The 22,913-nt window shown below is 41.0% G+C and overlaps 1 protein-coding gene and 1 long non-coding RNA gene across 4 annotated transcripts in view; one reads left to right on the top strand and one right to left on the bottom strand.

Annotated features, from left to right (window-relative positions):
* The window catches only part of LOC308180783, a 31,568-nt gene extending 14,823 nt beyond the window's left edge, over window positions 1-16,745 (top strand). Inside the window, exon 3 of the long non-coding RNA XR_013941182.1 lies at window positions 7,380-16,745. This is a non-coding gene — a long non-coding RNA (uncharacterized lncRNA). The remainder of the gene's footprint in view (window positions 1-7,379) is intronic.
* Window positions 1-18,824, bottom strand: part of SMTNL2 (smoothelin like 2) — a 28,249-nt gene extending 9,425 nt beyond the window's left edge. For all 3 annotated transcript variants that reach the window (XM_080562963.1, XM_080562964.1, XM_080562965.1), the window contains exons 1-6: window positions 16,756-18,824; window positions 5,059-5,146; window positions 4,119-4,346; window positions 3,397-3,450; window positions 1,796-1,871; window positions 223-393 (exon numbers count right to left, since the gene is read on the bottom strand). In XM_080562963.1, the coding sequence (XP_080419089.1) occupies window positions 223-393; window positions 1,796-1,871; window positions 3,397-3,450; window positions 4,119-4,346; window positions 5,059-5,146; window positions 16,756-17,745 (1,607 nt within the window). In that variant the 5' untranslated portion in view covers window positions 17,746-18,824. The remainder of the gene's footprint in view (window positions 1-222; window positions 394-1,795; window positions 1,872-3,396; window positions 3,451-4,118; window positions 4,347-5,058; window positions 5,147-16,755) is intronic.
* Window positions 18,825-22,913: the final 4,089 nt, after the last annotated feature.

Below are 22,913 nucleotides of genomic sequence, written 5' to 3'. Positions count from 1 at the left end.
GCTACTTCAGCTGAACAACTCCAAAGCCAGAGGAATCTATAGCTATGAATTTCCATGGCTCAGTCTGTGATGGCAGCAAATCTATACATGACCTTAGAGTCCTCGAGCTCAAAAATCTTACACTGAGAGAGTTCTCCCACCCAGCTGTCCATTGCTGGCAGTAATTAACAAATCAGTTTCCCATACACAAACCCATTCTGGTGACACAAGGGGGTGACATACTTTGCACTGTCTTGTTCAAATTTCTCAAAAAGCGCTTTCCGGGACTGTGTTCCCATAGTCCGTGGGAGCGTTTGAGATCGCACCAGTTCTCGCCTCCTTTCAACTTGGTGATGTATAGTAGAAGGAGAGGAGTTAGGCTTGGGTGTCACATCACAGTAACTGTCAGCTGCCCTGCAGAAAAATTACATGAAAAGTATGTGGTTAAAGAAAAAAAGTGTATCTCTGCAGTGCCAGTAGTCAGCATAGAGGCCCAGCTTTTGCCTACTCTAAACCTCCCTAAACAGGACGTGAATGAGTCAAAAAACAATTTAAGCAAAAGTTAAAGCTTTATTGATAGACAATAGCACTTGAGAACAGAAGTTTCTAAGGAAACGTTTATGAGACTCAGCTGGCCAAGTCACAAAGGCTTTATAGCACTAAATAGAACAACAATTAAACACTTTTAAGGAAACCACCTAGGAGCACTAAATCCCTTTAACTTTCAGCTCCTGGGTTCCTGGAGGAGTCAAGTCATGTTTCAAAACTAGAACTTGAAGAGTAATTCAGGAAGTACTTTTGAAATTTTTAATTATAGTACACAAAATCCTTAGCTCATGTCACTGTTGCTTTACTGACCGCAAGCTGCTAATTTGATCAAGACACAGGATTATATTCTGATTTGTCTTTGAGCTGTAAATCATTTCATCAACATTAAGGAAGTAAACCACACATGGCATTTGAAGGTGTTTCCCTCTACAAAGATGGAACAATTGAGGTAAAGAGCAATAAAATCAGTGTCACACATTAATCTCTGGTACAGCTGGAGGTCAGATCTCCTTGACAGCAAGTTCTGCAGGGTGCTCAGTATATCACAACTCAAATATTGAAGTGATAACATTGGAACCAACTCAGAAAAAATATAATGCCAAATTTGGGATGATTTTCAAGGCAGTTGCAAGCCCAACTTAGGAGACTTAAATTGGCAGCCCTCCCACTTTTCTTGAATGGATATTTTGCATGCTGAGGATGCCTGGATATGCCAGTACTAAGTGTGATACCATGTAATACTACACTAAGCAACTGTGACTCTGACTTAATCAAAAATGTGTAGTAGCCAGTTTTTTGAAGGACAAATGAAAGTCTTCAGTACCCCGCAAGGCATTTATCTACAAACCAAACTCTAGCCTAGACAAACTATGGATGTATGATGGCACTCACATGTTGGTTTCCAAAAATAAGCCCAAGGCAGAAATTCCTGATAATTTTTAGAAGTGTTTCCAAAAGGCCTGACAACTTGCTCCCCATAACAAAAATCCACCACTGGCACTAAGAGTTTCACTAACAGCATAAAAATGTAAAATCCACAATTAAGTCTGCTTTAAACTCCTCTAGCTCTAGAAAGCTTTTTTTTTTTTTTTTTTTACCCCTTCCCATCTGTGCTCCATGTAGCCCCTCAGGAGCACTCACAACCTTTAACAGGTTGAGATTACAGCACCTGGGACTCACCTGTTCTCTAAATCAGCAGAATACCTACCTGTTAACTGAGATTATACTGAACATAATGGCCTAACAAAATATCAAGAAGAATGCCTGCCTTTCACCAGTTTTGGTTCCACTGCTCATCCCACAACTTGCAGTTGAGACAGGCTTAGCGACAGATGTGGTATTCTCTGTATAAAAATACGAAAAAAAAGATGCAACAGGGTTGAAACTCTTCTCTCCTTTCCTCATACGTTTTCAAACCTTATCCTGATGGACAGCCAAGTACTACTGATTTTCACTCACCACAGTAAGAAGCTGCAGGCCTCTGCCTAGATTCCAGTTTAAGCTAGCAAGCTAGGAAAGGATTTTCCCCAGGGATTCAGACCCTCTGCAAAACTGTTGCACTGCAGCAGGGATTGTATAAACAGGTCGGAAAAGGCTGTGAGAAAATGCCTTCAAAAAAACCTCTGTTGGGAAGGCTGGATTCTTCCAGTTCCTTGCGCAGACCTCTGAGGACACACTGCCAGTGATATTTCACTGAAAGGAGGAAAGGGTGCTACAGCTCAGCTTGCAACAGTCATTCTGGCATATATAAGGAGTCCCAAGAAGTTTACCATGCACAGAGCACAATTTAAATGACCTAATTTCCGCCAGAAATTGTTTTAATTTGTGAAGTAGAATAAACTCCAAAGATTGCAAAGGTGGCTTAAAGCTAAGCTTGCATCTTCCTCCTCTCACCCTTGGTGTTGCTTCTTTTGTGCTTTCCACCCTAGATCCCAGTACTATATTCTGGCTAGGCTCTATAACCGTGAAATAATGGAGTGATTTGTCCAGTTTCAACACACTAAAGCCAAAACTTGTTGCACAAGGCAGGAACTCATTTGTGGAAGGCTCCTTCTATAGACAAAGAACTGGCATCTTAGAAGCAATCCAACCTAAACGCTGTCCAAATCACCCTCTTCAGAGTGCTGAACTCTCCCCACTGCCTATAGAAGGGACCCAGACCAACTAGATTTTTCATTTAAAACACGCCCTGGTAAATGCCAGCATACAGATGTGAATCTGGAACTACAAAAATCTGCTAGATATCTGTGCAAATCCCACAGATGTTAAGCTAAGGAGGAATATCATCCCTATTCTGGACAAGCTACATCTCTGCTCAGCTGATACTTGAGATAACTTAAATGCCAGTACATTGTATAGACAGTAACAGCTTGGCATTATTGTCAGAAGTAATTTTGTAGAGAGCTCAACTCTTCTATTGCCACTGGAATCAAAAACCCTTAAGGCATATGTCTCCTCTGAGACATTTGTATGTGAAAGTGACTACTTACTGTTCCGCTCAGATTAATTTGCTTCGACACCTGTAAGGTGGGCCCACCACTTTCCAGCTGCCATTAAGCTTGCATTCAGTCACAGCTTTCACTTGGTCAGCTGAAACGTTCACCACTCAAACTATCTGGTCTGACTCACTGTTTTTGGCACCAACTGTTTCCACTACATAGATTGCCTAACAGCACACATGCACACCACTGTGCGCATATGGATATGTATCCCTTGCTTTGAACCTGTGAAATTAAATCTGCATGGATTTTTGTTAGCAACTTTTAACATTACTATGTACCTACTAAATGGAACTAGACACTTAGATCTGAATTCCCCATGGAATCTCTCTCAATATGCATTGCATGACACACTGATAGGAATGCTCACCTCCAGTGGCAGATGAGGCCAATGTTCTCAATGTACTTGAATTCCAGGCCTTCACTGAAACAGGAAAAAAAAAATACAAAGGAAGGCTATGTTACATTCTTAGCTTGAATAAGACAAAATTTGAAAGAAGAACCTGCAAATAATCCCTGTCTCTTACTGGCAATTCCATCTGATCTCTCTCTGATCTGTCTCTGTAATTTTTGACCCATATAAATAGTCTGATCAATAAGCATCACCATGACTAAACACACCTGAAATACAGCTCAAAGACAAATGACTTGAATATGAATCAAATGATACAAGATTTCATTTTGTTTTAATTAATTTAGATATAAAAATAAGATTCTGCAATTTCTGACTTTCTTATGTGTTTCAGTTTGCTGTTGGTCATTCCCGCCTCCACATGACTTTTGAGCCTGTTAGTCAATATCTGCCTAACTTCTCAAGATACTTCTTCAGTAACTGTGCTAGAATACAGGCTGCATTGTGAACTCAATTATATTAGGCTGCAAAAATTCTCTGAAGATGTGACGTTATAACCTAAACCTCCAAGTAGGACCCACAGTATTTCAAATCGGAGTGTCTCACTATGGAACAAGAAGCCATAGAAGCGAGGTTTGATAACTACCTCTAGGTCACAAGACAACCACTGTGTTCCCAGTTCCCTGAAGTAACAAAATGAGTCACATCTTCAGAAAACAAACCTTTTTTTCCTCTCTTACCTGACTGGTTGGAAGTTTTCAATACCATCTCATTTTTGCTCTTGCTCTGTCCAAGAATGCCAGTGGATGCATTAGCTGCTCCTGTTGAACAGATGCTTTCTCCTGATATTCTGGTTACCGCAGTAACAGGAAGGTGAGGCATCTGTAATGTGACTGCAGGGGCATGGGCCTCAGGGGAAGAATCTGACATGCGAAAAGAGGCCAGTTCACGGGAGACTTTTGCCTGACCTGATGAATAAAAGAAAAGCAGAGAGGAATTAAATTTATTTACAGATTTGTAACAAAGTTACAAACCCATTTCCATGCAACAACTTAATTTTACAAGGCATTGGTATTATTCTACCCCGTTCTCCCTCTGAGACATTATACCATTTACAGCACTACATGACACTCAGCAAGAACAGCTTCTTCAAATCATTAATTCACTAGCACCTACGTTTAGTTACCTCCTCTTCCTCTGTGCAACTCCTGCACCCAGTCTTCTGCTGTGGATTAGGAGTCAGCATTCTTGTTCCTTTCTTGATTTTATCAAGTGCTGGTTGCCTCAGTTTTCTCTAAAATTGAGATAAGAAGTCCTTCCCCCACTGAAGGATGATGGATTGGTAATTTGCAAAACGTTTTGAGATGTAAGGCTAAAATGGAACCCAGAATAGCAGGCCTTATTATCACTAGTGCCCTGAGATAACCTAACAATAATAGGCTCTAATTTATAAAACACTATAGTGCATGGTCAACTGTAAAGTTAATTATTTCCTAATATTTTATTCCTAATAATTATTTCCTAATTTTTCCTAAGTAGGAAATAAACAGTGCCACAGGACAAAATCCATGCTGAATCCATAACAGATTCTAATGGTTCCAACAACCAAAAGCTGCTCCATGACTGCCATGATCAGGTATTTTACAAGTAGTGCTATTTATTTTCTTGCTCTTTTCCTACCTGATGAAGACTGGTGTCCATTTTCAATGATGGAAGAACTAAAAACTCTTCTAAACTCAGGTTTGTGGTGGTCATCCAGGTCTACACTCTGTCAGAGCAGAAAACAGACAACTAAATTCCAAACAATATCAGAAGTCAGAGGAAAACCCAGAAACCCCAGCCAAAAACAGGCCTTCCCCATACTACTGACCACAATACAGGATGGGAGCAATTCCTTAACTCTGAAGGCCAAAAGTTGAAAACTGACCACTGGCAACGCAGGTCATGCATCAGTCCTCACATACTTGTCCCAACAGGTTCCATGCACCTAGGAGGGCACTTTATCCACTTTTCTTAAATAAAGCTATGTAAGCTATTCATCTACCGTCACTGCGATGGTGATAAACAGAAGACCCTGTCCAGCTGTGGAGAAACAAGGGGAATGCAGAATTTGTAAGTCCAAGTCAAACCTTCCTGTTCTCTCCCTTTCATTATATCAGAAAGTCTGAGATGCTGATGTTAAAACAAGGCCATCCACCCTATTAAGAGGGCATGGAAATAATGCCTTAGTGCACAAAAATTTCCATCTACGTGTGATAAAAGATAGGTAGATGTAGCTGGTATTCATTTAATCATATAATCAGAAACAAAGCCTTGATTGCATTTAGCAGGACTTCCACTAAATTCACAAGGACATGCATTAAGTCCAAAATAATCATAAATTACACTCGTCTAGGGCTAACAATCTCAATTTCACTGAACGGCGAAAGACTTTAAAAAGACGGGGATTTTGCAGGACGACAAGAGGACATACAAAAGACTTACTGGGTAATTCCTTCTGAATTGGTTGCAGTCTTTTTAACAGCAAAACCAGCTCTTCCTACATGGCAGCTAAAGCATTTTTTTATACTGCCAATACCACTGCTTGTGTTGAGGTATTTCTATCGTATTTTTCACAGAACTACCCTACATCATGCATTACCTTAACTGCATGAATATGCAGATTCAGCTAATAGAACTACCTACACCTGTGAAGTAATACGTGTTTGAGCTGTATGCGTACATACATACACGTAAGCTTGGCCTGGTTGTATTGGAGGTACCAATTACTGAGGGTGTTCAGGATATCTGTAAGAAAGGCTCAGGGTATGCATGGGTGTGTGAAAATAGATGCAAGAATAGTGTACACCTAGTCCTGGAAAGACAGGTGAACCTTGCACAACTTTACCAGATGAAAAGTCCATTGCTCTCTAATTGGACTATTCATTGAGAAGCTACTTCGCTATAGAGCTTACATTGTTTCAGACTACTAAAGACAATAAGAGTAGTCATCCTTCCGTACAACTCATATTACAAGGTTAGGCTTCTTCCATACAAAAAGTATCATGTTTCTAACTTTATTTTACTCTCCTCTCCTCAATCCTACTATGCCCGGTTCTAGTATTTTTACCTGTTAATGTTTTATGCCCTTTTAAGTAAGTTATTGAGCTAATTCATGAGATAATCAGTGTTTCACCACTGAAATACACTGTGGATTCAAGTTCATAACTTCTCTCAACGTCAGGTTAAAAAGACCTTTACGTATTTCAGACTGCATCAAATGTTTTAACATTTAATATTCTGTTTCCTGCAATAAAATAGACAGTTGACATATTCTGAGAACATACGTGAAAAGCATTACAGAAAGTATCATCCCAGACATTTATATCTGACTTATAATTTGCAACTTCTGTTACTGATACTTTCTTCAGGAAAAAACAAGACTTTTTCCACCTAATGTCCAGGGAAATCAGCCAAGTTTTTTGTGGTTTAGTGCGTCCGTGTTGTTGTTGTGTTTGTTTTAAAATAACCAATAAGAAGTTACATGATTTTGGGGTTCAGGAACTAAATAAAGAAGAAATCACCTTGCAGACAGCTAATAACCTCAACTAAAAAAATGTAGCCGCCCAGAATCAGTGTATACATGCAGCAGAGTCAAATTTTCCCCCCCAATTTTTTTTTCCCACAAAATTGGTGAAAAAGTTAGAATTGACTCTAGACGGGCATCTAACTATCAGACAGGCCAAGAAAATTCCAAATACCTAAATAAATTCTGTAACACGTCTTTATAAATACAATCCTTTACAACTTCAATTCAAATAAGTTTTCTTGTTGTTTTTTTTTGCTTTTTAAAGACAGATTGAAGATAAATATGAAGATTTTATGCTGCAGATGAGTATAAAAACAAATAAAATAAAAAAGGAAAAGAGGCAGGGTACAGACATAAAATAATTTGTTTGCTTTCTGTACAATGGAAATACAGAGCAAACTGGTGATTTGACTTTACTTATTTTTTTCCACAGCTTCATCAGAAATTGTTGGAGAAACTTATTTCTAAGGGGAAAAATTACATCTCATGGAAAATAGAGAAACCATATGATTCAAGGCAGCTCAACAAAAAATAATTTCTTGGCACTTGTCTACTGTTTACACTCATCCGAACTTCAATAAGAACACCGGACAAAAACTTTCAGACATCTTGGAGATATTTTAAAAGCATTCAATCTTGTTAGATGCTGCAGAATGCACAAACTGCTTCAATATACATTACTTGAGACACAAGAACTCTTTCTCTCAGGTATAAACCTAATGCAGCCCCTGGTAACTTCGGTCTGAAGCCTCACTAAAAATTTGTTAACTCAGATTACAGTAAGGCAGCCTAAGCACAATTTTCTCACAGAGCATACAGTGTTGGGCTTAGATTCTGACCTTCCTAATATTCAAGTGTCAACCTCCAACTGATTTCAATGGAACACAAGTATATATTGTAAAATTTGAGCTATGCTCCTGTAATAGCAAAGTCAAGGAAAATCCTTCCCTTGAAGTCAAGCTTGGGCCCTGTATTTTCAGATCACAATTGGTACGCAGGCTTTTCAAGACTAGCACAGTTTGGAGAAACCGCTGAGGTGTAGTAAAGGCCCATTAACCTGACTTCAAGATAAAGACCTACTGCAATGCAAGCAAGTCTCTTACGATGATATATTTCAATAAAACACTGAAAGAAATGGCTACAGGTCATTCAGATACCGTGAAATGTATTTCAGGCTCAGCTTGAATGGTGTTATTTTACTATATTGGGTCGTATACTACTTTTTAACCTGAGGTCAGATTTTCATGTCAGTTTTTGTTTGGTTTTGGTTGGCTTTTTGTTCTTACACTTGGTGAGAAAAAGAGTCCGGACGTGATATTCAAACAAAACAATACTAAGTTCAGAAGAGGACCAGAGACTTCATAAAAATGTGGAAGATGCACTCTAAGAAAAGAAGACCCTTAAAGATTTCTCAGACAGGAGGTTTCACTACTTCCTAGTTTCTATGTCTATTAACTTCCTCGAGTTACACGTGCACTTACATGCTCTGCTAGGTAAGGGTCTGGAGGTTACATGATGAGCCAAGCTTGGTCTGTTTACCATTAAAATGCTTAAGAGAGCTGCCTTCTAAAAACAAAACAAAACTACACAACATCAAGTTTTAGCACTATGTTCCTTAGAAGAAATAAAATCAGACTTATTTTGATACCCCCATTAAGGTTTTAGATGCACCTAAAATAGCTGTGGAATGTCCGTTCCATAACTTGGTTAGCCCACCTTAAGATACACCACACAGAGTTCTATAAACCAAATCCATAACCATATAGGAGTTCAGTATTTCAACTTGAACAAAAAGAATTTATTTTCTTTTAATTTTCCTTTATGTTTCTTATTCAATAGGAATGGAAAATAAATTAGCTTGGAAGTTGGAGCATTTACAATTCTCACTCTTTTACGACATCTAAAACCTTCTTACAAGCAAAAGCACTGTGAGCTTCGCTGATTTTTATGGGATATCTTTCATTTAGAGGCTTCATTAATGACATTTGCAGAAAAGCATGCCTCTCAGTCCTTGTGAAGATGACCAAATCAGCTGAGAAAGGATGCATCATTACACTGAAATCAAAGACAGCAAGGAAGCAAAACAGTCAAATGAGGTAGTCATTGCAAAGATCATATATCATCCCCCTCACTGAATTTGCTTCCTAATGCAGTGACAGGTGCTGCATTAATTTATTTTATGCAAACCTGATTACTATGTTTTGGCTAACAGTGCTGTGGAAGAAACTGACACCAGTCTGGAGGTGATGAATACCAGTGTGCTAATAAAACACTGGGAGGATCTGTGGTCTGGTTCTACCATGCACTTTGTACAGTCAGACTAAAGTACTTTAAATTTCCCTTCGAAGATGCCAAGCTTCTGCCAAACCCATGTGTATAACAATACTTAATCTGTCAATGCTAGCTACATAGATTGTAAATAGCAGAGGTATAGGTACATACATCTGTGCCTAATAATATGAAGTACTCATTTGTACAACACAGGTAACAACAGGATGGGGTACTGGTTAAACTGAAAAAGAGAAAGTTAATGCTAGTGAGTTACATGTCTTAGGCTTGCTCTTAGAACTAATCTCTCAGTAACTCAGTAGCCTCTGTATAATGTAGGGTGATCATACTTTCTCTAGTTTTAGGGCTGTGGGAATTCCTCCTTCACTGCAATGACGTTAAGACCTTGGAGATCCATAGCTGGAAGCCACTGTAAAATGGGGAAACACAGTAACCCACTAAAGAACACCCTGCACATTCAGAAAAAGTAGACGCCAGACCCTGAGATTAGAAAAATATATATATATTATTTTTACTTTCTCTCTGAGCCACTGAGGTACACACCTGTTACGTCTTCAAGCCTTTGCCTGAAACAAGGTCAAATCATAGAAGAATGACAGACGAATGAGATTCATCTCTCTCAAACAAGATTTCTCAGTCTTCCAGAATTTTTCATAAATGCAACAATTATCAAAAGAGTCATGATAAAAATCATTGGATCTAAAAGTGCTCTTTATCTGATTGTGTGAGAGATACCTCCCTCTTGTTACACATCAATGTGAACTGAGATGGCCTCGTGGTATGTAATGTCAGGTGACTTCTGGACCACTTAATCTGCCTGTTTGTATTCCCCGTGTCATTATGTCTCATGCAGTAACTCCTGGGCTGATTAACTGTTGAGTGCGATCAGGTCACCAGAGATATACCTATAGGTAATATTTGTTTAGATCTTCCCAGGTGTTCCTAACGCAGCTATGCATTTCTCTGTTGCTTTCTGCATAGCTGGGCAGTTCTCTACAGATGTCCTTCCAGCAGTCTGTCAACACTGAATAGAAACTCTTCAAACAGTATCAAAACAGACCACCCTTGTAATATTTTTAGTCCTCCTTGTTCACAAAGGAAATCATGTTCAACCACAATCACCGTGGAAAGATCCTAAGTGATGATACTCCTGCCAGCATGTGAGATTCACTCAGCGAAAAATGTGAGAATTCTTCCTTTCTAAGAACCACACGCAGGTAGGGTAGGGTCCCTAGTGTTTTCAAGGGACGACAAACAGCAACAAATTCCTCAACAAGGGATAAATCCTCTGTAGTGAAGCTATGGCTCCAGGATCTCACCTTAAAATTCATTTTTCAAACATATTCTATTTGATACCTTTGCGAAAACAGCTATCAGAGTCTAGCCTGGTTAGAGAGCCAAATTAAAGTATAGCATCAAAATACCAGAAAGACTGTGGTTAACCACAGCGGCTAACGGCTGACACACAAATGCACGCTTTTCTTTTCTTGTTTAACCTAACAGTGTTCTCCATCTGCTTACCCTTCATAATCTTATGTCATTTATACGGATAGAAGTCTTGTAAAACAGTGCTTTGCCAATTTATGTGGCTATCCTGTCATTCTCTCATTGCAAATAAACGTTGCAGATAAACCTTCAGGCATTTCCTCATGATGTATGTGGAAGCTATATGTTAGATTTCTGTTTTCATTATATTTACATAAAAAAAACACGGGGAAAAGCATTAATGCAGTCAGTTAAAAAGCCTAACAATACAGTTGCAAATGATTTATTTGGGCATGGGAATTTTCAAAAGCAGATCCTGCTGGAAAACAACCACTGTAGACAGATCTCAAGAAGCAAGACTTGGGAATCCACATCACAAGGAAGAAGGTCTACACTGTAGGCTAGCTATGGAAGCTGAGGGCACCTATGCACAGAGTTGACCAGCTGCATGTTAGCTTCAGCACAGGTAAACTGTATAATCACACTCATGCATTGCCAAGCCTGTGTTTCGTTTCCTGAGCACTACTGTTAAAGTGTGGAGACCTTTTCTTTTTCCCATTCCTTGCCTCCTTTTTCCATTACCTCCCTTGTATCAGATCTTATAAACCACAGAGCAAATCACGTCAGCTCAGAAATCACACGAAAAAATAACCCTCTTCGTTATCAAAACCCACTCGTTGTCTATCAGATCCTGTTTCCACACAGTTATGTTATTAGATTGTGGTGGAAACAAGCAGTCATACGTAGGATGACATAAATGTCCTGACATAGCAGCACACTGCAGTTAGACTGTATTAAACAAAACTTAAAGCTGAATCCCAAGCACTGATACCTGCCTCTCACCAAGGCGTATTATCACTACTAGCTCAGAGCCACACAAAGGCATCTACAAGGCTCCTGACAGACCTCAACTATCTCCATCTGGAGCAAAGCACAAGACATTTGACCCTGTATACATATCAGAGAAGCTAGGTCCCTTACCCTGTGCTACCGCCTCCTCAGTTTTGTTCATTAATTCCTCTGGGGTTGATCTTATGTCAGTGGAAGAAGAATCTTCTTGTAGAAAATAAGGTGCTTGTAACAATATAAAGCCAGTTTGCCTCAGTCTCAGATCTTTGACAGTCTGGAATACTTTCCTTCGTAACCTTTCTTCTGCTGTATTACTAGCCTCAGGAGCAGCCATTTGAACAGCGTCACCTAATAATGATTTTTTGAAAAGCATTTCATTGCAGCTCTGACTCAGCTTTGTTTATAGGTGAAATACAATCCAGTGGCACCTAGGTTACAGAGCACCTAGAAGCTCACCCCAATCAGTGTATCTATGTATGAGACAATGCACATATTGACAGTAGGCAGACAGTGATGAGCTTCTGCCAAAGAGAGGCTGCAGCATGAAAAGAAAGGGGGACAGAGGAACAGGAAGGTATCGTGGTGTACCCTTATTATACAGAATACCACCAAAAGGTACTGTGATTGATCATAAAAACCCCAAATCCTTACCACAGTGATGTGTTAATCTGCTTCCCACATTGAAAAAAAGACGAAGGCAGACAACACCTAAGCTTATCTTTCTCCTTTCTGTAACTTTTAAAACTACCCCTACCTTTGGCATAACACAGAGCTGCATTTTTAATTTCATTTATTTACTCTGCAGCTTATTCAGCATCTTGCATTCTGTGGAAGAAAAAGGAGAAGAAAAAAGGTGACAAATTGAGTCAAGGACAATCTAGATACAAGGTGTTTTTAAGGAGAAAACATACAGATTTCCTAGTTTCGACTCTCTCAACAACTTTTTGAATTAAATGATACCTTCCTCAGCTATGAGGAAAGTTGCCAAAAACATCTCCTGTCAAGCACTTGAATCCCTGAACCTCAGCAGAAGGAGCTGATCAAAACTGTTTATGTGACAGACACGATCATAATTAAAGGATGAGTCCAAGATACCTGCTTTAACCCAAACTTTCCCAGACTTTGGAGCTGACAAAAATGAACCCCATGCTGCCTGTTCATGTCTTCTTCAGAGGTCACACCAAGAAAAAAGACATAAGGCTAGGGGAGCAGACTCTTGTGTCACAGATAACTGTGCAACTAGAACAGAGCTCATATATACTATGAGTATACATATATACTCATAATAGTATGCTTGCACAAATAATGGAAACTAAGACTTTGCAATCAAGGTTCCCTGAAGATGAAAAAAATGGATCAGAATAGCGTAGTTCAATTGGATGTGACCTACAAAGACCATTGAGTTCAAACACAGGTCTTGCATTGAATAGCTAAAATGCTATTCTCAAATCTTTCACCAAAAGAAAACAACATAAAAAACACAGAATTATATGACTCCTTGGAAGAAGTGACCACAAATAGAAAAAAAGCAGGGCCCTCTCCCCCGCCCCCATCTTCTGCCTGGAAAGCATCACAGGAACAAGTCGGTACTGCTTTCAAAGAAATGTTGCTTTTTTCCTGTCTCTTATACTGCAATTTGCTTTACACCATCCAAACCATATTTACATATAGAACATAATAAAACGGGGTTCTGGTCTCATGCAAGATCACCTCTACTATGCAAGTATCATTTGTTACATAAAAATCTTTCTACTAAAAACATGACCATATTGTAACTAAAAAGCAAATCCAGTCTACAGAATGACTAACTCAAAATCTTGCTCAGGTTATCTAGCTCCAGATCCTGGACTTATGTTATCCATTAGTTTTACACCACCTCCCCGCTCCAATGTTTAGAAACAAAGTATCACGTGCCACAAATACTGCATAAATGCTTAAAGGAAAAGTTAGAAGACAAAAACTAATCCTTTTTTTTTTTTTTTTTTAACATAATTTTAAACCAGTCCCAGGGGTTCTGCCATGTAAGTTTCGTATACTGGCTGCTGTCAGTGCTGGATTTGGACATTCCCTTTCTGTTTGGCAGCCATAATCTAAAGATCTTGGAACATTCCACAGAGCTAATCTCCAAACAGACCCTGTTTTTTTTTTTTTTTTTTTTTTTTTACAGAGATAAAAGGTATCGCCTTTATTCAGTTTATAAAATTCAGAGTTTTCAGAAAGATCTACCTAGTTGAAGGGTAAATCAAAAAATAATTAGACACTTCAGGATCCACCTGTAGCAACTAAACAAGCGGATTTACTACAGTCTTAAAAATTCAAAAAGTTATTCTTCTTTCATTATTAAAACTTCAAATTCACCACTATTCCAAGATAGAAAAAGAAAAGTGAGCAATTTTTCTTGTGAAATGTTTTGAAAGAATGCAGCAAATAAGACTGTGAACATGACAACCTTCGATCCAAATTACCACCTGATACCAAAACTAATGAATTCCAATTACTTTCCAAATTATCCTTCTCTGCAGAAGTCAGTGATACAGAAACCACCCCGAGAGAAAAAACAGAAAGGAAAAAAAAAGAAAAAAAAGACAAGGAAAAAAGAAAAAAAAAAGAAAATCTCCAAAGCAGTCCTTTTTGCTGTTCATATCAAAAACAAACGTGCAAACAACAAAGAACAACCACCACCCCCCTCCCCAAAGCTGCCTTTCCCAATAGCTGGAGAGCCCTGTTCTGGGGTAAACAGACAACAGATCCTTTGCGACATTAACACCATTGTGTCTTATGCAGGAAATGGGGGCAAACAAAAAGTCATCCTGAAAGAACAGCTCACTTGCTGTACTGACATACGCTGAACCAAAGGCAGCTGGCTCCATCTAAGTGAGCACTTACACAGATTTCAAGGACAGCATAGCTGAGGTGGCCCAAAAATTATACTTAAAAGGAGATTTGTGTCTTTACTTTTGTCTGAACTATGCTTGAACTCCGTAGCCTCACTTTTTTTTTTTTCCCCCCTCAATGAAATTACCTTGAAAAGTAATCTGGCAACGTTAGAAAATAACAGTTCAGACACTAAAGATGCTCAGAACCTCCAGTATTCAATCTGCAATCTGAGAAAGAAACTCCTAATTCTTATCCCGAGTATTTTGCTAGAAACATTGAAGGAAATGCAACCCAGCTCTTTATTGGGATAAACACTGCATCAACCACACAGTTATAAGAAACTTAACCAATACATCTTTTCAGGAGCAAAAGAACACATTTATTTGCTATTATTTCCAGAACTGTATTATTTATTTCTCCTTGTAGAAGCATTTACTATGGCTAGAAGCCTTATTAATTTTTATCACAGCCACTCGTTTATCTGAAAACATACACAGTGTCATGTATGGTACTCTGCTTCTAGTGCTTCGGTTGTATAAACAGAAATTGCAAGCAACTGAGAGAACACTTTCTTCAAGACAAAAAACCTAGGTGACCTGCACAGTGACTAAGGCTTGTGCTTTAGCCATTTGAGCACAGCTACATCACGACCTTAACAACAAAAAATTTGTTTTCGCTGCATACATTTGGTGTGTGTAGCTCCAGCTGCATCTCCCGTGGTTCTCAGTCCTGAGATTTCTTCTCGATCAGTTGTGCTAACTCTGGAAGTTGTCCAGTGGGGAAAATTGCTGGGAAGATACTGGAGAACTACCAGTACTAAAGTGATCTTCCCTGAACCCTCAAAGCTAAGTGGGAAAAATTCAACCAGAACAAAAGTACATTCTGTGCTTTAACCCAGACTTATACCTAGAGCTGGATATTGCCATAACCTTGACACAAGGCTTACCACAGAGTGTGGAGTACACGCTACAAATAGACAGTGGTGATGAAGCAAGTGAGATGTGTGAGGAACCACATCTTCTTGTCCCTTCCCTGGTACTGAGCTTACTTCTGCTCTTTGCAATACAAATAAGTGTGGAAGACTCCATGGAGCAAAAAGGAATGGATCTGAAAGATGTGCACGCTGTTCATCTTTGTCATTTTCAGGAAAATGCAGCAACTGCCACAATGGCATTGGAACAGCGCATCACGCAGCAGCTTTGCCTTCTCATTTGGCCAGCTGTGGGAAGCCCTATGCCCTCACCCTTGAGTCAGTGAGGAGGAAAAGTTCTGGAATGTTATACAGAATCTTTGTCCAGTCCCACCAAATTAACTTTGAATGAATTTTATTTCCAAGCTTTTATCTTCCATCCCCAAAGCCTGGATAACCCATGTATCATCTTTTCATGCTACAAATCTCAAAGACCTCAGGCAAGACATGGCTTAATCAATATCATAGGAAATAGGCTGTCAGCTCTAAAAGCCAACTCTCTAATACCACACAGTTTTATGTGACATTCACTATGTACTGTCTGGAGGTAACCTCCTGGTGTCCAGAATTGTACAGGAACTCTCACAGCTCCTTCCACAGAACCAGGCATATATGAAAAGTACTACAGAAAACTCACTGTCAAATGAGCTTCCTACTAACTAGGGTGTCCATGCACCAAGTTACAACACTCCACCATGGCGCAGAAACAGTTTTACCAGTGGGGAGAATGTGACTGTTCGTGCTTGTTTAGGTCATGGATACCATGACAGCTTGCATGGGGCCTAGCTCTCTGGAATGAGCCAAAGCAATGCTCATTGCACTTGCACAGCAAAACTGCCACACTTCAGGATGTAAAGTCACTATCTTAGGGAAGTGTGTTACTGCCTGCTATAGGCTGCCGAGCTGTTCTCCTTTAAGTGCTTGCCAACTGGCAAACACTATTGCTGGCACACAGATCCCCCTGAATCTACTCCAGAAAGCACACATGGATATTTCCATATATCTGTATATATTGATAGCTGAGACCGCCCCCAACTTCTCTTCTTACTTCTAACTGTACTGAACCAAGAGGCTGCTGCCACCCTAACCAAGATCTCTGGACTTGAAGTGCCATAATCAGAAACATCTCCAGATGGTGTCACAGCCAAGGCCATTCCTCAGAGTACCTACCAAAAACTCATCGACGCTACACTGCACAAGAAGTGCCCCATGACACTAAACACTCCCCCATGCCAGTGCAGAGCTCAATGACACTCGCGAAGCATCCACTCGTACCCAAGTGCTCATGCACCCTCTTGGCCCTCCCTCCACTGCCTCCCCAGCCACGGTGAGCACTTACTTGACTCCGGCCAGTCACCGCTAGCTTCGCATGGCTGGAGAACCTGCCACTGGCCAAAGGCGGCCCCGGAGAGCCAGGTCCCGCAGGCGGGGGGCTCTCCTCTGCCCCATCTGGCCAGTCCTGCAGCAGCCCTGCCGACTGGCCAAGGGCCTCCACCTGTCGAGCCAGGCGCTCCAGCTGCACCCGCAGGCGCCGGTTCTCCTGCTGCAGCTCTGAGACAGTGTGTGCCAGGGGGCTAGCAAGGCGCAGCACCTCCTCCACCTGCCGTCCCACCCCTCGTTTGAACACCTGGATGTCCGCATGTATCTCCCGAACAGCGCTCCGCAGCGTGTCCTCGTAGCGCCCCAGGGCCTCAAACACTGTCTGCACTTCGCGGCTGTTCGAATCCTCGGTCTCGCCCGACATTGCGTCCATGGCCCACAGGCTCCGTGGCGCGGCCAGAAAGGCCGGGTGGTGGTGGCTCGCGATCCGCTGGTCGCAGACACCCGTCCAGCGCCTCTCCCGCCGCCGCCGCCGCCCACTCCTCCCCTCCGCGAGCGCGCAGTAGCTTCTCGAGGCCTTAAGCCCGACCCCCGCGCCGGCCTGCCCCTGCGCCCATAGTGCGGAGGCAAAGCCGCACAGCACCCGCGCCACGCCCGACGGGGGGCGCCTCGGCAGCGCCGCGCAGCAGCAGGGCACGGAGGCAGTGAGACCGGGAGCGGAGACGCTACCCGGGACCGCCCCGCTGCGCGTTTGCACCGTCGGGGGACGGCATGCAACTTCAGCAGGGAACAGCGAAACGGGGCGGGAGAACGGGCGGGGCAATGGCGTGCTCGCAACCGCCCGTGGCCGAGAGCGGTGGGCTGCGGGGCCGGGCCTGGAGGAGACGCGGTATGGCAGCGCCGTTGCGGATAAGGGAGAGGGATGAGTGGCAGATGGGGGTCGGGGAGGAAGGCGGGGAGAGAGCGAGGAGGGGTGGGGTGGGGTGGGGTGGGGTGGGGTGAGTTTCATCTTTCCCGAGTTGCCTCGGTGATGATGCTGAAGTAAACAGACCTTATTGTTTCCTGCGGGAGCACGAAGACAAAGGCAGAGAATTGGCTCTGGAAGAATAACGCAACGGTAGAATTATCACAAAAGCGTAGGTGTTTTTGTTGCTGCTGTTGTTGTTGTTTTAACTGCCTCTCGTTTGTGCGTTTAGAACAATTTACAATACAAGTTAGGACGCCAACAACTCAGGCGCTTCCTAATCTCACAACAAATTTAAAGGCAACTTTCACCCTGTCTCCCTGCCTCCCACAAATGAGGAAGTTGGCTCCATAATTCAGTAGCCTAAAATCATGCCCACCTTTCTGCTCCTGTTTGAAATCTCTTCCTTATGGGCTGTTGCAGCTGGCCGCAGCATGAGAATACGTTAGTCGCCAAAAGCCTCTCAAAACAGACGTTATAAACACCACAAGTGAAGCCCAAATCAAATACGACTGCAAGAGCAAAAGATGTCACCCTCAAAATTTAGGATTTACCTAAGAGATTTTGATGCCCAAATCATACTAGGAATTCGATGTTCAACTCTCCTTCATTCTCTCTAACTCAGTCTTGTGGTATATTTCTTCAATAAAATCCTATCAGGAAATAAGGTTATTTATTTTTGAAGTACAATTAACTAAGGACCTCTTTTAAGGTCTGAACCATACCCCAAAGACCAAGTTCAACAGGAGTTTATTTGCTCATGGGATCTTGATAATTCCCTGAATACTTTTGTCTACCACTTTTTTGAATCAATATAGAATCTTAGAAAGAACAAACTGTCCTAGGACAGCGGCAACATGCCACATCGTTAAAGAAAACTCCATTTGCGTTCCTTCCATTTCTCCAAATAAGGCTTCTTGAAATCTCTCTGTAACAATGAAATCAACAGTTTTCTGCCAGCAAGAAAGAGACCCCAGTTACCACGTCTTCAAACATGATTTAGAACCTTGAAAGCTATAAAGTTCCAGCTAAATTAGCTGGTAATATAGCTTGTCTGGACATTGTGTGGAGGATGAAAACGCAATACTAAAAATGTGTTGTTGTTACATCCAGAATTTCTAGATGAAGAATAGCGTGACTGAAGATATTTGGCATATGGGAACCCAATCAAAGACTTGAGAAGCCTCAAAAATCTCATTTGGCAAAACCTCCAGTCACGAAGAGGAAACATCCAGGAAAACCTGATGTATGATAGCCCTATCAATACGCCATTAGCAATGAACTAAATACTACAGCCCATAGTAATACAATATTTTTGACAATTCTTGTGGAATTGTGCTTTTTGTAAGGACCTTATGATGTTTCTAGAATATCCAAAGTACTCTGCAAGCAAACCAGAAACCATGGAATGTATTGTATTCCAAAGCTCATCTCAAAAAGTCTGTTTAGCTATCTTAAGGCAAAGTTCTGCTTAGAAAACTGTCACTGAAAAATGGGTACTACACTAAGGAAAACCCCAAAATGTTTCAATTCAGAGCAAAATATGCTCAGTTTACATACAGAAGATTTAAAGTTTGTCTTTAAATGAGTGGCAGTCCACCGTGCTAACCACAGGTTTTGATAAACAAGTTTGAGTTTTTTCCATATTGTGCAGCTCTAGGAGTGATGATGTGCAACAGGTTACATGATATCCATTATGTCTGCTCTATAAATCCACTGCCTTCAGTGGTCCTAGTCTGGAAGTATGGACTAGAGAGGTATTAGTCCCCAATCCTTGTGCAAGGATGAATAAACCTTTTAAAAACTATTCCTAGTAGAATAGCTAGAGTATGTAACACTTGCACAATCATTTTCATAGAGTTACAAAGGCAAGTTCAATATACTCACATTTCTAAGAGAATATAAACATTTCCTTAACACGCGTCTCTTAAAGGAGTCTCTTGTCTCTTAATCAAGTCTCTTAAAATGCCAGTTAAGATTTTCAGGAGAAAAATAAATAAATTAATAAATAAAAGAACGAAATCTCATTTGACTGGGGGGACTGGAAAGAACAATATTATATAACCCATTAAACGTTCCAAGCTTTATTTCACATTAAATCAATGTGAATGGTTTTACATGTGTGCTTATTTATGTAAAAATTTGTGTAGCTGTTGAGGCAGATCTGCACTGACTCATTGCCCTTTTTTTTTTTTTTTTTTTTGCATAGAATGGCTTGGGTTGGAAGGGACCTTAAAGACCATTTAGTTCCATGCCATAGGCAGGGACACCTCCCACTAGACCAGGTTGCCCAAAGCCCCGTCCAACCTGGCCTTGAACACTTTGAGGAATGGGGCAACCGCAGCTTCTCTGGACAGCCTGTTGCAGTGCCTCACCACCTTCAGAGTAAAGAATTTCTTCCTTATATCTAAACTTCTACTCTCTTATAGTTTATAGCTGTTACCCCTTGTCCTATCAACTATACTCCCTGATAAAGAGTCCCTCTTCAGCTCTCTTGTAGGCCCACTTCTGGCTCCCGGAGCCTTCTCTTCTCCAGGCTGAACAACCCCAACTTTCTCTGCCTCCCTTCATAGGAGATGTGCTCCACCCTTCCCCTCCCTCCCCCCCCTTTTTTTTACACTAGTTCAAATCTCTGATATCAACATAGTACTGTAGTACAACAATACTACACTAAAACAGTTGAACTTGCAGTTCTTAAGTCTAAACTGTTTTCTGTGGTTTGAGAATGCACATCAAACAGGCCATGAGGTCATCCAAATTAAACTTCATCCAAACAATTGATCACATCCCTGTAAACACAATAGACACAGTAAATCCAAATGGATTTACCTCATCTTGGATTATATGTTAGCACAATACAGAATATATGTGATTACTCAACGACTGGCATAAAATGGAGCTAAAACCAACGCAAATCAATATTGGTAGGCAAACAGAAATTCTGCATGATTCAGAGGTCCCCTTTAATGTGTACATTTGAACTTCAGATTTGTGAAGGAAAGATTTCTTCTAGTCTTGAATGTTTACGGAGTACCTCCACTGCATAGTAAACTGCCTTTCATGGTATTTGTATAGCACTGTGGTGTTACACATAACTATAGTATCATTTTGCCAGAATGCATTCAAGGCGTATGCTGAAATACCACTTTCAATGGCAAATGGAGACAAGAATATAAAGCCTACGCACACTGAGTGGGCTTTCTTTAAAGATTTAATGGAACACTTTTTCAAAATGCATGAAGTGATAAAGCTCCATTGAATTCGGTGGATGGAGGATCTCACTACATCTCTATGAAACATTGATGGAATTTATGAACACTTTGGATCTAATCTAGACATTATTTTTGTGTAAATAACTGGAAGACACTTCTGCTTTTTGCTGGTGTGAGAGGAGAATCAAGCTAACTCTTTCAAGATTTTTAAAGTTTTAAGGCCTTTAAAATTTGACATTTCCTGTCTTGTTAATCTCTGCCTCCTACCCATCTCCCTATGAATGTTTTTCAGGCACTGGAAAGCTCAATGTGGTGTGTTGGAATTTCTTTTCTGTTCTGCCCTGTGAGGCACAGGGTGAGAAATAGAACAAAAGCTCAGACTCTTCAGCTGATGTCTTTGTTTTAATTGTGAGCTGTGCAGGATGATGAAGAGCTCAAAATGAGGCTTCCAGCCTTTGTCATGGATCTCCTGAGACTGCAGATCTGCTGAGACACCTTTGATAGCATTGTCTTGCAAACCCTGACATGATAAAATGCGTTGCAAGACAGCTAATCACTAAAATTGAAGACAAATATAGGGTCTGCCTTTCTGAAATAGTTTGAGGGTAAAGAAAGAAGTGGAGGGCTGTCATATCAAGGTCCTCTATGCCCCTACATTTATATAAAACCTGTGGGTTGCTGCAATTGTTTTTTACCTGGACAGTAGTATCTGAAAGCCTGTCAGGCTTGAAAGGTTAAATATATTGCAAGTGAGACACCTGAAGACATAGTAACCTGGATTCTATCTTTCACTTCTTAGCAAGTCTCTGATTTTGGCAGTGACATTATGCAACGTAAATTAGAGCTTATTCCTTTTACCAAATAGGATTCAGCTCCTTCAACAGAAGCACCATTTGGAGGCCCCTTCTGTTTTGCACTAAAACCCAACTACTAGCACAACTCTAACAGAAGCCACACCTGGCTTTATTTCTGACATGGCCAGCATGCCCACACAACACCCTAATTATGGCAGGTTGGCACATTCCTTAAAAGTTTAAAGTTAGTCTGCCATGCAGCCGGGGTTCCACAACATCCCTACACCAAACTGCTCTCTGCATGGAATACTTACAGAAATCCCTACTGTATTTCCCTTAATTGGAAAACATTTGACAGCCTCCTGAAATTTCTACCCTTGTAGAATACATAAATACATTATTTAGATGATTTGGCCCAACAACAGCAGCTTATTTCTGTTTCCAAAGGCAATAAAAAAAAATATTCAAGTCCCACAAGGTGCTGAGCACAGCCTGAGACATGTTGCATGACTATAGGTCACACTGTATTCAGGAACATCCATCCTGCTGTACTCCGAACATTGATTCCCCGCTTTTACTGTTAACATTTGTATTAATTGCTAAACAAACAGCAAACAATAGGCAACCCTGCACGATAAAATGGTTATGCAGACATGAACACTGCCAAATTGTCTTAAAAATGCTATCATACACAATGTGAAGAGCAGAATCATTCACTCAGATGCTAAGCATGGTCTGCATAGGCCAGTAACCATTGTCACATTGTCATAAATATGCAAGATTGCAGAAATTCTACTCCAGGCACCACTGTTGCAACTAAAATGCTTCTCTGCCCTTTCACTTATCCAAGCAACTTGGTGCACGACTTCCATTGGGTTTGGAAGGGCCCACCAGTAAACGACAGCAGCAGTTGCTAGGAGGCTCAGGATCACCCTGAAGTTCATGGTAACTGAGCAGAGCTACACTCTGGGCACATCTACATTCTTTCCAGGCCAACTTAGTTCATAGGAGGTAGCTTCCTACAAACTACTGCAGCATCCTTATGCTCAGAACCGTCAGTTTCTTTCCAGTACTCAAGAAGCCAATTCGTCCTGGACTAGATAATGGAAAGTCTTCAATTTCTGCACACTGAGCAGGTTAACTATCTGCTTGCATGGTACCTTCTGAATTTCTGAAAAGTCTCTAGATCGCAAAGGGTATCACGCAA

This window comes from Anser brachyrhynchus (genome assembly GCF_964034855.1).
Source record: "Anser brachyrhynchus genome assembly, chromosome: 20".
NCBI lineage: Eukaryota > Metazoa > Chordata > Aves > Anseriformes > Anatidae > Anser > Anser brachyrhynchus.
Note: the sequence above shows the minus strand (reverse complement) of the source record. Positions and strands in the feature narration are given on the sequence as shown.